The sequence below is a fragment of the Gymnoscopelus braueri genome (genome assembly GCF_963280865.1).
Source record: "Gymnoscopelus braueri genome assembly, chromosome: 10".
In the NCBI taxonomy this organism is placed as follows: domain Eukaryota; kingdom Metazoa; phylum Chordata; class Actinopteri; order Myctophiformes; family Myctophidae; genus Gymnoscopelus; species Gymnoscopelus braueri.
This window is the reverse complement of record NC_137611.1, coordinates 21,872,785-21,890,821: the sequence shown is the minus strand read 5'-3', so window position 1 is coordinate 21,890,821 and position 18,037 is coordinate 21,872,785. Positions and strand designations below refer to the sequence as shown.

The window sequence follows — 18,037 nt, the reverse complement described above, 5'->3', positions numbered from 1 at the left end:
CAATTGTTCAGAGAGCTCTCTAATCCAGCCTTCAGTCCTACAGTACGGCCTAATAGGATCGGTAGTATTAACCCTGATGACAATATCGCCAGCTGTCGCAGAGCCCCCTGTTGGCCGCACGGGGAAATGAGATGGTGGTGGGGGATGAGGGTGGGGTTGAGAGAGAGGGAGGGGACAGGCAGAGTAAGAGCGTCTGGAGCGTTCAGTTCTCTCAGGGGATCAGGGGAAGCAGCTCACTGCATGGAGCAACGCAGAAACTACTAAAGTGCTTTATCACTGGACAAATACCTCCGGATTTATCACCCCCACCATTAACCGACTTTGATTCCCGCTCATTAACTTATCTTTCATGTATTCATCGTCTTTCTGTTCATCTTTTCCTTGACTGAATTTCTCGGCCTCGTCTAATTTCCAGTTCGTCCCACTTTCTCCCTCATTCTCGGGTCAGTTCAGCTCATATACAGTACAACCGACCATCTTTTTCTTCCCAACACCACTGCTGCCCCCTGCGTTCAGTCTCCCTGCATGCACTGGCCGTGAGACTATGCCTGTCTTCATGGCTAAGTAAGAGTGGTCAGAGAGGAGGGGGGGGGGGTCTGTTTTGGGGCGCAGGGTTCACAATCAGGACCTGCAAGACCTGCAAGCGAGACCGGGAGGCAGAGGTGGTGGAGAAGGAGGAGGATGTCTTTTCAGGAAAAATGGGCCCGCGTGAAGAATGTCTGCAAGCAGAATGGACTGCTCATCATGTCCGTGTTGGCCGTGGTCATCGGCTGCTTGCTGGGATTCCACCTGAAGGGCAAGCAGCTCTCCGAGCAGGTCAGTTCTGGTTGGAACACCCTGTCTCCCTGGCCCTCCCTCTGTTACCTAACTTCAGATTTCTCCATACTACCCCCCCCACACACATACCGCCACAAAAACCCTCCTGGCGCCGTGGAGCACTGGTTCTCAAAGTTTGGTCCGGGGACCCCTAGTGGTTCTTGAGGAGGTTCCAGTGGGTGAGATAAGATAAGACCTTTATTGATCCCGCGGGGGAAAATGCGGTCGCCAAAGACAGTTCAGTAGTTAAGAACAGGTTGCAGGACAATGAGAAACAAAAGTACAGTAGATACAGCATGATGGAGAGACATCATATTATGATAATAATGTGTAAATAAATATATATATAAATAAGATTGCAGCATACAATATACATTATACAACACTATACACCGTCGGCAGTACAAGACAGGTAACAGCACAGAGGACACACAGAAGCATACTGTACTGGACTCCATTTTAAACACTAGCCGATCTACAAGCTCACAAACGCATCACGATTCCACGCGTTGGGAACTTGTACTGTAGATCATCCTTGATATAAAAATGTTTGACAACCACTGCTGTACAGTACTTGGTGAGTAAACAAATTCTCATTCGGATCCCTGGCACCTGAGTGAAAAGCCATCACGCTGCCATAAAGAAGCAGTGACCTTCCTGCTCTTCCATTTCCAGAGAAAATTCCGTACAGCTCAGTTTATTTAGAAAGATATAGGGGAGCGGTCATGCTTAGCTGGTACCAGTCATAGCAAGAGCAACACCTGGGATGTTTTCACAACATTGATGTTGATTTTTTTGTTTTTATCGCATTCCAGGTCTCCAGGTCCAGGTCTCTCCGGTAGGAGACACAAAGAGTCTCCTTTGTGTCTCCTACCAGATACATTAGCATCTTTATTATTATAATCCAATTATTGTCTCAGGAATGTGACAAAAACTAAATAATCTCCATGAATTCAATGCTTCATAAATCATTATTTGGGTGAACTACTCCTTTAAGAACTGAAGCTATGACTGAGTATGATATGAGTACATTTTCATCTAATCAGAAATCCGAAGGAATCATTGGAAATGGAAAGGCCTTGACCTGGAGAATAACATTATGTCAATTGGAAGTATCCAATTGAACCCAAACCCTGGGACTCACTGGTGGAAAGGTTTGGGCTTTCCCCTTGAAACTGAACTTAAAACCATCGTGAGACTCTTTGGAAAGATGCATGCATAGAGCAAAATATATGTTCCATGTGAGGGCCGGAGTGGGGGGTTGTTAGCAGTATTCCGTCACTCACGCAGATTGACCTTCGGTTATTCTCAATGCATCCGCAGTAAGAGATTGCTGGTGGAGAGAGATTAGTTGTCAATCACTCACAGCAAGCTTCAATTCAACAACGCCCTGCTCATGTTGGCTTATATAATTCACACAAGACAGTGCAGAGAGCGGAATTAAATAGCTGGACTTTATTCCAGTGTAACCCTTTCAGGTTAAAGCTCTCCACGCTCAACAGCAAGCAGAAATGATTATGGCACATTAGAGAATTCAGAATGTAACTAGATACAAAAAATGTGTGTGTGTGTGTGTGTGTGTGTGTGTGTGTGTGTGTGTGTGTGTGTGTGTGTGTGTGTGTGTGTGGGTGTGTGGGTGTGTGTGTGTGTGTGTGCGTGTGTGCGTGTGTGCGTGCGTGCGTGCGTGCGTGCGTGCGTGCGTGCGTGCGGGTGTGTGTGTGTGTGTGTGTGTGTGTGTGTGTGTGTGTGTGGGTGTGTGTGTGTGTGTGTGTGTGTGTGTGTGTGTGTGTGTGTGTGTGTGTGTGTGTGTGTGTGTGTGTGTGTGTGTGTGTGTCTGTGTGTCTGTGTGTCTGTGTGTCTGTGTGTCTGTGTGTCCGGAAAGACAGAAAGAAAACCTCCAAATTCTTTTAAAAATTAGTTGCTGCCTCACAACAATGGCCACAAGCTGATGGCTTGATTTTAACTTTGTGTTTGAGCAGTTTTCTTCTTATATTGAACAACAATGTTATTCAAAATTTAATGGTTTTGGGATTGCCTGTTAAACTTATGAGGAACAGTTTAAACACACCTATTTTATTTTTCGACAATTTGAAAATGTTATCTTATTTCTGGTGCTTATTCCACCGATTTTGATATTTCCTGGATGTGGGAGCCAAGGGCACAGCTGTTGTGGAAATCTGTCAGCACATCCTCAGAAACAAAGACACACATAACCATATAAAGCATGAATGATTTGTATTATATTGTTGCAACAATGAAGACCGATGATTTCTGCCTGTCTTAGCCTGTGTACAAACCCCCAGCACCTATAGACTACAGCTGACATCCCATGTGACAACACATTCCTTCTCAGTATGGCTTCATTCTATTTGTGTACCGGCTAAACTATGTTCTGACACCTATTTGTATTGACAAGGAAGGACACGTGTATCCTATGTAGCCTAAGGCCATGTAGACCCCAAGTTTATTCTTAACTGCAAACTGGTCACACTGATACAGAATTAAGAGTTCTAAATGACAACTTATTCAGAAATCCTTAACACAGCCACAGTAGTGTCACATGACCCTCTCTCCCTGTATGTAATCATTGTGATCACATGCAGAGCAGGTCAGGCACCTATATCACACTCCACTTGTCCTTCATTGCTTCACTTAATTTGCTTTGATGTGTGATGAATAGATCAATATAAACAATGGGATGGATTTATCCATTTAATATGTTATACCATTTGATTTGTTGGGGCGGGAGATCTTATGAATCAAATTAGATGATACGTCTTACTCCAATGATGGCAGTTTAAAGATGCTTGTTTAAAGAGAGAGGAAATATGGGCCTCTAGGAAAAGTGCATCTGTCTGAGAGAAAGGCTCGGCTGGAGCACAAGATGAAGTCACAGCAGAGAATTGGCAAAAAAAAGAAAATATGACAAAAGAGGATGGCAAAATGAAAAGATCTGTAAAAAGTCATGATGACACAGACATTTTAGAGGGTGTGTGTGTGCATGCGCACGTGCGTGCATGTATGCATGTGCCTGCGCATGTGCCTGTGCATGCATGTGTAATGCACGAATGAGTGTGAATGTGTCTACATACGTGTATTATGGGCACATACGTGTGTGTGTGTGTGCGTGACATAATGAGAACAGATGAGAGAGTCTCTAATAGTTGCCTTTGTCTTTTCTGAGTAGGAGCCCACCAGGGGAGTTTTCTAAATTTTATTCACCATGTAAACAACAGCAGTTACTTTCAGCTCAACTTAAACTTTAGGTATACAAGTGTGAAAAAGTGGGTGAAAATGTTTGTTATAATAACTATACTGTTGCCTGAGGTACAGTATCAGTTTTATGTTATGAGTTACCACATGCACCATATAATTGAGATTGGTTTTTAAAACGTTTTGTTTGTAATTTTTTGCTGTTTTCTTACACTGTCATGTAATATGTTTTCATGTAATATAATGTAATATTGTGTGGACCCCAGGAAGAGTAGCTAGTGCTGATGTAGTAGCTAAAGGGGATTTAAATATACAATAAACAAGCTCCCATCATTGAAGTTTTCAAGAAAGGTGAGCTCTGATTTTTATTTGAGTTCATCAAATCCCCAACAATTCTATCATTCTCCTTCATCAGTACAACATTATAAACTATGAACAGCAGCAATTCCCCATGTCTGTAGAGACAGACTGTTGACTCACACATTTTCATAAGTACTGAAACAGTTCAAGGCTGTAAAGCAGATGCCCCCCCCCCCCCCCCACACACACACTTCAGTTTCATCCTTGCAGTCTCATAGATAATTCCTACAATTAATCAAATGAGTCGAAGCATATCGGGCAGAAGTACTAAAAATAAATATATATTTTAAAGAAGTTTTGTAATATATTTTTCATGAACGGAAATGACAATTATGACAACTTCTTTGTACCGTTTTCAGAGGGTGTAATTATTCAAAGATTGTGGAATACTGTAGTTGTCTGGCTTGACAACTATAAATAACTACAATTCCCCTAATTCCTCCGAATGCCCCTCTGTTGCTTTCCTCTCCCCATTGCCTTGATTACCCTGAGTGGATGATGTGCCCTAGACACTATAAAGACTTCGCTGCTGGTGGTTTGTAATTTAGTTTGAATGTCAGGTTCTAGTTTGTCGGTTGTCAGTTTGAGTTGTGTTTGTGAGAGTAATTCATGTGTTCATGTTTGAGTGATGTTTGTTTTGGTAATATGTATTTTAGTCAGACATTTTCATCAGGATTAACCAATCGCAATGATATTGCATTCAGTTTGGCGGTGTGACGCTGCTCCTGTGATATTACAGATTATCTGCGCAAGCATGACATAGAATCTGATCACTAACCCGCCTGAAGCAGAGGTACAGTTATTGCACGAACATAACATTAAGCCATTCCAAGGAAATACGTTAAGATACAGATTATATAACATCATTCAATCCACAGAATCACACATTTAATTTAGACCTACACTGTAGATTAATTGGACAAGGAGATAGTTGGGGAGGTGGAGGGAGAGCAGATCACCGACAGGCTGCAGGCCAGGAACGGTGAAGTGTTCTGCTTAAAAATGCAGCCAAAATATACCATTGGGATTTTGTGCGTCTGTGTTTGTTTGCAAATGAGAATGAAGGGGGATTGAATGTCTGCCTGAACTATCGTGATGCTCGATTGTATGTTTTGTCGTATGTTAAGTGAATTCTTTAACTTAAATAATGTCTGTGGAGTTTGAGTTCCTGCATTTGGGTTCAGTTCGAGTTGAGGCCCTGACATGCTCTCCCTATTATTTTAGAACACTTTTCAATTTCAGCCTTTCGTAGAAGATTATTCTATTGAAAAAGGGGACAAGAAGGTATACAAGTAGCCATAACCTCTAAACTCCCTACATTGACAACCCCATTCATGAGGCAGAAAAGTCCAATCTGATCTTTCTTTTTAATTACATTTTTATCCCGTGATTTTGTAACCCTTATTTTTCACCCGGTACCAATTTTTTAAGTGATCCTGGGCATTGCACTCCCCTCACCAGCCTAGGGAGGCAAGTGCCGAGCCCTGACAGGGGGGAGTTTCCCTGGTTGGCTGTAGCGCGTGGAAGGAACACGTTATTCCAACCAGTTCCCTTCTCCTCCATCTGTCATGGGGGAGGCGTTATAGCGACCAGGATTTCTACATGTTTTTGTGAGGGTATTAACTACCCTGAGAGACACGGGGAGAACATGCAAACTCCACACACAATCTGATTGTTTTAAATGACGATAAACTCACCAATAGCGCACCTCTTATGGACAGCTTGGGTTATACTTTGTCTCTGTAAAGACTTTGTTTCACAAAACTCCACAGTTGACATGTTATGAGCAATTTTCTATCACTAAACCTGTGTGTGCTCAATATTGCCAGGTGTGTGAGTTAAGTCGTTCTGGGGAGCACGGCCTTTTTAAATCACTCAACGTCCTGCATACCGCCTGTATCGATCTGACACATAATGCAGGATGTTCACGTGAAGAAAAAGTGTTCACACTCAACAAATGGACAGAGACACCCTTCAAAAAAAAAACTACAGTCCTTGGAAAAGCCTTGGAAACAAGCCTTTGGGCTTTATTTTCTAACAAAGTGCTCAATCATTCAATCAACAATGGAACCCTGGGGTGAAAATATGACTGACTGGAACCACTCAAAAATCTCACTATCCCCCTCTCACCCTCCTGTCTCTTCCTCTGGCAGGGGGTTTAAATGGAGTTTCTAAGTATAAAGAGCAGTAGTGTTGGATTAGGGTGGACTCTGTTCCCGGCAGCAGCAGCTGGCAGGGTGAAGTTGAGGATAGACAGTCAGGCTGCATTCATACATAGATGCCGTGTGGACAAAGTACTCAAACCCAGCACTTGAGTCAAAGGATAGATACTCCTGGTCAAATAATACTGAACTACAACTGAGAGTTGCTCTGTCAAATTTGTACTTAAAGTGCTGGAGTATTTGCTTTTAAAAATACTTGAGTATTCAAAAGTACATTTTACAAAGTACATTTTCTTTTTTTACTTATTACAATTACAATTTTGACATTTTACCCCCACACTCATGCATTTCCTTTTTTTTTTTTTTGAAATGTGGACTAATATCGTTTGATATTGGTTTGATAATATCACAATTTAACAATTTAATGAAAAATATATGTTTTTAGCAAATTGAACCCTGCATACAGTAGGCCATATGGTGAATGGCACAGGAGGTTGTGTTTGTGTCTACATGTCTGTATGCCTCAGCACACATCATTTGTTGATATGTATTCATGACTTGCCACGAAGGCTGGTCACAATTCATTTCCTGTCACTCTCATATTGTCTTTGTTGCGCGTTTCGTGCATGTACAGACAGTAACTACATATTACAAAGTACATTTTCTTTTTAATATCAATACTTGCATTGCTGTATTACAATTTTGACATTTTATCCCCACACTCATGCATTTCCTTTTTTTTTTTTTTTAAATGTGGACTAATATCGTTTGATATTGGTTTGATAATATCACAATTTAACAATTTAATGAAAAACATATGTCTTTAACACATTGAACCCTGCATACAGTAGGCCATATCGTGAATGGCACGGGAGGTTGTGTTTGTGTCTACATGTCTGTATGCCTCAGCACACATAATTTGTTGATATGCATTCATGACTTGCCACGAAGGCTGGTCACAATTCATTTCCTGTCACTCTCATATTGTCTTTGTTGCGCGTTTCGTGCATGTACAGACAGTAACTAGGTCATCATCGGAGAGATAGAATATTTATAATCATATCATATAATATATGATATGATTATAAATATTCTATCTCTCCGATGAGATATTATGATTAGTTATGTATATGTGCTCGCTATATATATATTCATGCCCACAGGCTCAAACAGCGCCAACTCCCATTGCTAACAGAGAGACCATGCTGTTCAAACACTGAATAAGAACTGACTTGTGCAATATGAGCATATGATCATATCTGCTGAAACACCTCCAGTCATATATGAAATCGTTACTGAAACCTTATATCTCTACATTTCAACGTTTTACGTTGTTTTCGTAAACAAAAGCCCAACTTTGTCATACTGCAGTGTCACGCAAAAGTAGCAAAAATAGCCGTTTTGTAGATCAAGCTTGAAAGTTAAAGAAAATATGGTTAAGTCTGTCTGTGGGTTTTATAAATATTGAACCAATGAAAAGTATTAACAATTAACATTTCCTGGAAAATAACGGTTTTGGACATACAAGGTTTCCACGCACAGTGACGTTATGCTAGATTGAGCATATGATCATTTCAGCTGAACCACCTCCAGTCATAGTATCAACAAGTGCAAAAGAAAAGCAATTATAAGGCTCAACCGAGACACTCAATAAAACATTGAGGATCTGGGCTCACAGCAGCTTGTTAAATGCTCTTTCAGCTACTGGGTGTGATTCAGTCATATAAATTACATTCAAATGCAACACAGGCAGTGTGCCATGTTCACCTTTTAACACCTGAGTGAATGATTCTGAATAATATTCAGAATGTGTGTGAGTCAGGCTACATGTCAGGCTACATGTCAGGCTGCATTAGCTTGAAAATCCCTCCCACACCCACCCACTCACCCTCCCCACAAACACATGTTGGCATTGTGTGCGGAACAATTTATATACTAGATAAAATCATATTCCATTTAGTAACAAAATAAGAATAAGAATATATGAAATAAAAAACATTTTCGTTCCGTTTCATAGTAACCAAACCTCTGGTACTGTACATGAACACTAATTAAACACTATTCCATTATCTGTGGTAAAAATTGTGAGATCTCTCTCTCACACACACGCACACGCACACGCACACACACACACACACACACACACACACACACACACACACACACACACACACACACACACACTCACTCACTCACTCACTCACTCACTCACTCACTCACTCACTCACTCACTCACTCACTCACTCACTCACTCACTCACTCACACTCACTCTCTCTCTATTTGTCCTTTTCATGTTGTGTTCCTGCCTCTCATACAGATGAGCTGCCTGGCTCCAGCACCTGAGTCTTTAGTTACGGCCATTACATTCTAATAAATGAATGTAATGGAAATTCATGCTGAGTGTCATGCTAGAGATGAGCCCCTTTCTCTTCAAAATTATCTCTCAATTATCTCTCATATGGGCTTCCTTATGAATCACTCCTGCCTCTCATACAGATGAGCTGCCTGGCTCCAGCCCCTGAGTCTTTAGTTACGGTCATTACATTCTAATAAATGAATGGAATGGAAATTCATGCTGAGTGTCATGCTAGAGATGAGCCCCTCTCTCTTCAAAATTATCTCTCAATTATCTCTCATATGGGCTTCCTTATGAATCAATCGACTTTAAAATGCCATTCATTTCCGTGCTCCAACCATCCATCTTCAACCGCTTATCCGGAGTCGGGTCGCGGGGGCAACAGTTTCAGCAGAGAATTCCAGACTTCCCTTGTTATCAAAGTCATAATAATTAGGGAGACCGGGGATGGTTGTCACACGGGTTGGTTGTCACAGTGCTTATTACAGCCAAACTATAGGGCGCTGTTTCACCATGTTGATATCAGTCATGTTACATAACATCAACATCATTTCTACCTGGGAATTTGTTTCAAAGACATTGATGTGAGATGAGATTATGTATTTTTTTAGGTGTCGGAGTAACTTTTTATTTTGGTGTTGGTTTTGTAATAAAGGTTTGTAGGATATTAAGAAACATATACAGATATTAACAAATCACTTGTTAGAAAGAGGAAGTCAATAGCTTCATTTTGATGCCATGTGTCATTGGCTAGCTACGGCCATGTGACAGCTAGTGTTGAAAGTTTGTCACATGGTCAGGTGAGGTTAGTTGTCTCAATTTCTCTGGGGCTGGTTGTCACATGCTGATGTGACAACTAATTAAAAATAATAATGGTTTACAACTATAAAGGGCCTTGGGTATTGGGGATGGTGTTTCTAGTCAACTTATTGTGTGTCTCTACCTTAAAAAACTAAAAAGTTACAAATGTTTTTCTTAAATCACATTTTTAAATCACATCCCATTGATTAACTATAGGGACAACCAACCCTGTGCATTGTGACAAGCTACCCCGGTATGGGGTTGGTAAGGTTGTCACAATGTGTCAAAGTGACTTTGATGGCTAATAACTTCCTGATAGAATAAGTTATGCGGGAAAAGGTTATACCCATTTCAAGCCAAGACCTTAAGCTTCCTTCTAATGTAGGAGTGATTATCACCAGATGTGTTGTTGATGAGCAATTCAAGTCAGAGTACAAAGTGTGACAACCATCCCTGGTCTTCCCCTATACATCTCAAATGCAAACTTTGACAGGGATTTGGGATACTTGTAGGATTCTTTAAACTCAGTCCAACCAAATCCGTGCAATGAAGCGATATCTAATTATTCACAATGAGGCGTTCAGATAAGCTATAACCTTTATTGATCCCGCAAGGGAAATTCAATCGCCAAAGGCAGCATAGCAGTTAAGATACAGTTACAGGGCAAGAGAAGTATTGTAGATACAAAATAGGCAAACATTTGTCAAAAAGTACAGATCTTCAAGCTCACAACGTGTCGCAACATGACGCTTTGTGAACTTGTAGATCGGTAACCTTCGGCGAAGTGATTTGGTGTAGTGGGAAAAAAGGAGGTGATCATGTATAGACCCCTGGGGGACACCGGTCAACAACGTCTGAGGTTCAATTGTTTAAATTCTCGTCAGCTACTGTATAGCTACTCATGTGGTGAAGCAATGAAGCGATATCTAATTATTCACAATGAGGCGTTCAGATAAGCTATAACCTTTATTGATCCCGCAAGGGAAATTCAATCCCCAAAGGCAGCATAGCAGTTAAGATACAGTTACAGGGCAAGAGAAGTATTGTAGATACAGCAGGGTAAAATATATCACACTCAAAAGAAACACCATCAATAATAAACAAAATAAACAACAATATACACCCTTAAAGGTAGGGTAAGTGATATTTTTTGGTTAAAACAAAAAGTATTTTGTTAAAAGGTTAAAATACTATATTCTGATAGTAATCATTGCTATAGAGTGTTTGTTCAGTAACAGATGTCTCCCTGTCTCTCCAGCTCTTTAATAAACAGAAAATACATTTTTCGGTAGGTGTCAAAATCTCAGCCAATCAGGAGAAAGTACCCATTTTTAAGCTTAATTTGTATAGTGTTCCAGTTAAAATTTTGTCTGCTCATTTCTTAGTGTCATCACTTCCAATTTCACTTGTTTAATCTATATCCTGATTGAGTTCTCTGTCCTGGTTGGATAAAATTGGAAATGAAACTACAAAAAAAAAAAAAAACTACAAAATACATTTTCTGTTTTATAAAGAGCTGGAGAGACATGGAGACTTTTTATATGGACAGGACACTCTATAGTAACGAGCACTATCAGAACATAGACCCATTTTGCAATTATTTGAATAATTGCAAATCACTTACCCTACCTTTAACAGTCCTTATGTAAGCATTATGCAACCTTGTGTTACTGTACATCTGTAACACAAGGTTTTGGCCTTGTGGGTTTGTAAACCAACTGCCTCTAGTATAGCATAGCTCCAAAAGCCACTGATGATTCTTACACTGTAGGTGCATGTACTCAAGTATTGTAATGAAGTACAATTTTGAGGCACATTTACTTGAGTATTTCCACTTTTTGATACTTTAAACTTCTACTCCACTATATCGTTACTTTCTACTTGACTACAATTATTTGACAGCTTTAGCTACTAGTTACTATGCAGATTTAGATTATTATTACAAAACATTAACCAATTAAGCCCTATTTGCTGTTCGAAAATAGCTGTTCTTTAAGCTCATAACACGTTGCATTGCGACACGTTGTGAGCTTGTATTTTGAATACCGATCTTTTACTTGTTACAGAGTATTTTTATATTATGGTATCTATTGCTAATTTTACTTAATTGAAAAAAATCTGAGAACTTCTTCCACCACTGGTAGGTGTCATAGTTAATGCTGTGTGTGGCCTTTACTTGCATCCCCAGAGGAACTGAACGCACCACAGGGTCAGGGTTTCCATGAATAAGCTGCCATTCACCCACCGTAATGAACAGTTACTACTGGGGACTGTCGCAACCCATGAATACAAATGAGGACAAAAGGGACCAACAATTATATGCTCTACTGTACCATATAGTACAGTCTCCATTATGTTATAGATTAAGTGTGTAAAATCATGGCCTATGCACAATTATCTGACCAGTAATTACTACTTAAAGGTAGGGTAAGTGATATTTTTTGGTTAAAACAAAAAGTATTTTGTTAAAAGGTTAAAGCACTATATTCTGATAGTAATCATTGCTATAGAGTGTTTGTTCAGTAACAGGAGTCTCCCCGTCTCTCCAGCTCTTTTATAAACAGAAAAGTACCCATTTTAAGCTTCATTTTTTATGATGTTCCAGTTCCAATTTTGTCTGCTCATTTCTTAGTGTCATCACTTCCAATTTCACTTGTTTAATCTATATCCTGATTGAGTTCTCTATCCTGATTGGATAAAACTGGAAATGAAACTGAAACTGAAACGAAAATGCATTTTCTGTTTTATAAAGAGCTGGAGAGACAAGGAGACTCCTTTTACTGAACAAACACTCTAGCAATGAGTACTATCAGAATATAGAGCTATTTAACACTTATTTTAACCAAAGAAAATCACTTACCCTACCTTTAACTGTCAATATGTCAGTTTAACCACCCCCAGGGCTCTATAGTAGTGTCTTTTCTGTTTTGCGCTCTACATTCAATATCCTAGAAGGAAAACAGCCGATGTGAGCTTGTAGTCTGCCAATTTCTGCGAAAGCTTTCCCCAGAAAATGCAGGGGTGGTAAAGAACCCTAGCATTCTTGGGCCTGTCATAATAGACAAACATTCAGCAAAAATGGGCAAAATAGGCGAACATTTGTCTAAAAGTACAGATCTTCAAGCTCTCAACGCGTCGCAACATGGCGCTTTGTGAACTTGTAGATCGGTAACCTTCAGCGAAGTGATTTGGTGTAGTGGGAAAAAAGGAGGGGACCATATATAGACCCCTGAGGGACACCGGTCAACAACGTCTGAGGTTTAAGTGTTTAAATTCTCGTCAGCTATAGCTACTCATGTGGTAGCGTATGATTTATTTTCCTAATCTCTCTCTCTCTCTCTCTCTCTCTGTCTCTCTCTCTCTCTCTCTCTCTCTCTCTCTCTCTCTCTCTCTCTCTCTCTCTCTCTCTCTCTCATGTTTCATCCTTTGAAGGAGGTGAAATACTTCCAGTTCCCTGGAGAGCTTCTGATGAGGATGTTGAAGATGTTAATTTTACCACTCGTTGTATCCAGGTAAGTGCAGCGCTACTCTACAACACACAGTTATCATGCTATACTTAATCTGAGTTCCCAGAAATTCTCACATTAAAAACGGACGGGGCGAGAACTATGCTGCACTGAGTTCCGTGAAAGTAATTTCACCTCCTTGTGTAAAATAAACAAAATAACATTACATTACACATCCAAGGGGATAAAGGAATCAAACAGCCTGGTGGTCTACACTAGAGTAATACTGGATGTTATCATCATGGTCACTTTCCGCCTGCAGGCCGTAGGCTGCAGAGAATGCACCATTTCCCGCCATTAGACTACGCCTCCGCAGTGCTGCACACTGTTTATAATTCCTGGAAATGTACATGTGCTGTCTTTTTTCTGCCTATTCTCATACTGTCCATCACATTAGGATGGTTGTGAGTGTGTATAATGTTTCTGCACTGTGTGATCTCTGTGCATTTTTACTTCATGTTTTGTGGAAAGGGGAAAAAATGCAAATGAACAGCATATCGTTGAGTTGACTTTGTGAATATATAATAGTAAAGCACGCAGCTTTGATTGAATACTTCATTTGCAAAAAGTACAGAGGTACAGTTATACAATAATGCTAAAAGGATAACTCAAAAAGCCTTTTTTTCCTTGTTTCCATTGTGGTCCTATGTATTTAATTCATCAAGACATACAGTATAAAGACATATAATACTGTACAAGAAATCATCAACACTAGGAGGAGTAAAATTATATTTACAGAAAAACGGTGGGGGGTAATTTCTTTTGTCAAGCTAGAAGACTTGTCTAGCTCCAGTTGCAAATTGCAAGCAGGTGGTCTTTTATGGCGGTTTTGAAGGAAGGTAGGTAGGGTCACACTTTCTGATGGCTGGTGGTTGGGTTCCACATTTTGGTGGCATAATAGTCAAATGAATTCATCCCCATGTCCGTGCCGAATCTGGGGGGAATGAGATCAGCGGAATTCCCTCTGGTGTTGTGCCTGTGGGCGTTTCCTACTCTTTTGAAGTACAGGTATATGGGCACTGCATGGTGCCTTGAGTATCTTCAAAACAAGGCCCTAGCTTCAGAGAGAATATGCAAACGTGCTTCGCTCCTGCAAGATGCAATACATGCTTTGTGTGCATTACCTTTTGACATGGTTACACTTCCATATCTAGGTGTTATGGGCTTAAAGTACTGTCTCCAGATGGCTGTAAACGTGGGTTAATTTAGCTGGAGATCCCCTGGGAACCCCCTCAATCCCCTGGAACCCCTAGGGGTCCTCGGGCCCAACATTGAGAACCAGATGGTGCACCACTATAATCACAAGATCGCAATGAAATACACCCTTAAGTAAGGCGCTGATGCAATAAAGCTGCACTCTTGATGAAGTCTCATCAAAACAGGTGGGCTGATGTGTTCTCCACAATCCCCATGAACTAGAATGAACATTTCCTTCTCGGTTTAAACATGTCACGGATGTCTCTCTCTCTTCTCTTGTTATTTCAAAGACTGCTCTTTTGTTCTCATGAGCTCAGACCTTTCACTGATAAGTGAAACAATCATAACTGTTATTCTAAATGTATGCGATTCATTTAGAGGTGTCAAAATAACTGAGTTAATGAGTTAACACTCTGCACTATAGTCCTCACTCTGTTATCTGACGGCTGATAGATCTAAACAATGATCCAAAGAAGATGGAAAGATAACCTGTTAGTAGCCCTATATGGGTATAGGAGAAAATGGTTTTTTTTTGCCAGAAAAGACAACGCAATTTGCGTAGGCAACGGCTCAAATCACAGAGTGAGAGTGAGAGAAACAGAGAGAGGCAGAGAGAGAGAGTAATTTATCTTTCCCTTCCCACAAATATATACAGTGAAAATTGGCATATTTTAGGCATAGTTATGAATTGTGATTAATCATGATTCATTCATTATGATACAGATGACCATACCGGCCGAGGTGTGAGAATACGCGCACACACACACACGCATGCACGCACCCAAGCACACACACAGACACACTCACGCTCACACAATCACATGACTAGATGAGAAGTTAATCCCACTTCACCACCCACCACACTCTCTCTCTCTCTCTCTCTCTCTCTCTCTCTCTGTTTCTCTCCGTCTCTTTCTGACTCTTTTTCTCTGTCTGTCTGTCTGTCTGTCTGTCTGTCTGTCTGTCTGTCTGTCTGTCTGTCTGTCTGTCTGTCTGTCTGTCTGTCTGTCTGTCTGTCTGTCTGTCTGTCTGTCTGTCTGTCTGTCTGTCTGTCTGTCTGTCTGTCTGTCTGTTTGTCTCTCTCTATCGCTATACCTCTCTCCCTCCCTGCCTTACCCTATTTCATCCAATTGATAACCCTTTTATGTTGGCTGAACAGAGGGGAATTGATAGATAAAGTGTATTTGTGTGCATGTGTGCGTGCCTGCCTGCCTGCCTGCCTGCGTGCGTGTGCGCGCGTGTGCGTGTGTGTGTATTTGTGTGTGAGAGATCACTGCTGTAAAGTCCACATAGAGAGGGAGAGTGGTGTTTCTGTCATGTACAGGTGCTGAATGATGGCAGTAATGGCCTCCGTTGCCTCACAGCTGCTTTTATTACTACACCCCCCCCCCCCCTCCAATGGGGCTTGCAGTCACAGCAGCCTTGCCGTAGAAGTAAACACGGATTTTGATTAAATCCTTTATATCTGTCTGACTGTTTTCCCGTCTCTCGCTCTGTGGCCCTATTTCAATCCTTTATTTGTACTCGCATAATGCCAGACCTTCCACAAAAACAAACTCTGTCTCTCTCTCTCTCTGTCTCTCTCTCTCTCTCTGTCTCTCTCTCTCTCTCTCTCTCTCTCTCTCTCTCTCTCTCTCTCTCTCTCTCTCTCTCTCTCTCTCTCTCTCTCTGCACGTTATAGTATGGCTGTAGCCAGCCTTTTGTCCCCATTTTGATCCCCCTCAATGCCATCTGCCCACCAGCCAAAGCAGAACCCATATTATCCCATGGTGGGCACGTTATTCAGAACCAATGGTCAGTCCATCAGTCCATTCACTGCTTCCTCGTCTTAACTGCTTCCGTTTTCGGGTAGGTACTGTAAACTTGATTGCTGCATGTGTTAGTGTGTACTCATTGTAGACACAGACTGTCTTTGTGGGATAGTAGTCATTCCATATACTTTTTTTTTTCTTCTTTTTTATTTTTATTTTTACAGTTTCTGTACCAGCACACAAAGATTGGCAATAGAAAAGTTCTCAGTGGCAGCAAATGCCAGCTGTAATGCACTGCTCTTCAATACCGGATTAAATGGGATTCTTTCGTTCTAGTGAGGGGGACATTGAAAATCTACCTGACATAACACCTTCCAATACTTTCTGAGTTTTACCGCTGAGTAGAAATGAACAGAGAGCCAGCTGACCTAGATTTGTGTCACAGCACATGCCCTAAATCCACGGCACCAGCGTAATATTTGTGTAATGCCATCCTGAGCTGGCACTTTTTGGTGAGTTTGTCCTTGCCTGCGTGTGTTTGGAGTTTTGAAGACTTACAGTGCGCTGGGAGGAGAGCTGCAGGAAGGGTTGTGTGTCGTTTGCAAACCAGCAGCACAGTGCAATTCTGGTGTCAACAACAGTGGTGGACAAAGTACTCAATCCCAGTGCCAAAGTGAAGAACACTACATCAAATATTACTACAACTGAAATTTGCTCAGTCGAATTTGTACTTGAGTTAAAGTACTGGAGTAATTGCTTTTAAAAATTGTTTTCAAACTTACAAAGTACATTTTCTTTTTAACATCAATGCATTGCTGTAATGACATTTTGTAATTCCCCCCCAAAAAAATCCAAAGATTTTTTGTTGTTGTAAATACACCACCTACTGCACCTCTCCTTCCACATCGATGCACGGCGAGTCCACAAAATACCAAACACACACTGGCAGGGGAAAACCCTTTGCCTCCGGAAATTGTCGATTCACCCATTTGCTGCACGCCTCCACTTATCCTAAAATAGAGACCCATATCTCTCAAACAAGTAGAATCCAGATCATTCCTTATGTGAAAAAGAAAACAACATTTTGAATCTTCTCAACTATTCACCTCAGGGCAATATTGCAAACAGAACAGCAGACATTTACTGTCACATGAAAAACAAAAGCTTTTGATATAATCTACACTCTATACTGTACTGTATGCTGTCATAAATCTATACCATGTTGGGGATCCTCAGTGGAAAGGGTCTTGCATTACCCATTGTGAAAGAGTCTGGTAATTGTACGGTGCTATTCCACAAAGCTCCCATGCAGTGTTTTCTGTTCAACATGCAACCTATTTTAAAACAAAATATAGGCTACTATGAGATGAAAATACAGTAAGTCTTTTGTAGCTGAATCCTCAGTGGTTGAACAGCCACATGAAGAAATAAATATGGGAAGTTGTTTAGCCAAGTTAAGGCTGGTCTGGCTGCAGCACAGGAGCAGCACACACATACTGTACAGCAAAAGGAATGAAGGCACTGGAGCAACTTGGACGTTTTCTTTTATTTCATTTTGTTATTTTTGAAGAACCATTGCCAAAGCTCTTCCCCAAAGTTATTTGACTTATGGATGGTCAAGGGATTTACAGTATGTGTTTGTCACACTAAAAAAAGGAAACCCCAAGGCTGGGTTATAAGCAGGCTGGATTGATGGAGGGCAGGAATGTAAAAAAAAAAGTATACCACAGTGACGAAACACGTTCTAATTTTATTGTTCATGCCAAAGGTTCCCCAATTAGTTTTCCCCAAGGGCTAAATTACAGTATGTCTAGGGTACCAAGCCGAGGGCCACAACATTGCACAACCTGCGAACAGATTGGGGCTTGGGGGGG

General features: G+C 40.9%; 1 protein-coding gene across 1 annotated transcript in view; it reads left to right on the top strand.

Moving 5' to 3' along the window:
• Positions 1 to 711: 711 nt before the first annotated feature.
• Positions 712 to 18,037, top strand: part of slc1a7a (solute carrier family 1 member 7a) — a gene marked incomplete at its 3' end in the record, with an annotated part of 51,611 nt that continues 34,285 nt past the window's right edge. Inside the window, exons 1-2 of the mRNA XM_080440745.1 lie at positions 712 to 816; positions 13,142 to 13,221. Coding sequence (XP_080296871.1) covers positions 745 to 816; positions 13,142 to 13,221 — 152 coding nt within the window. The 5' untranslated portion in view covers positions 712 to 744. The remainder of the gene's footprint in view (positions 817 to 13,141; positions 13,222 to 18,037) is intronic.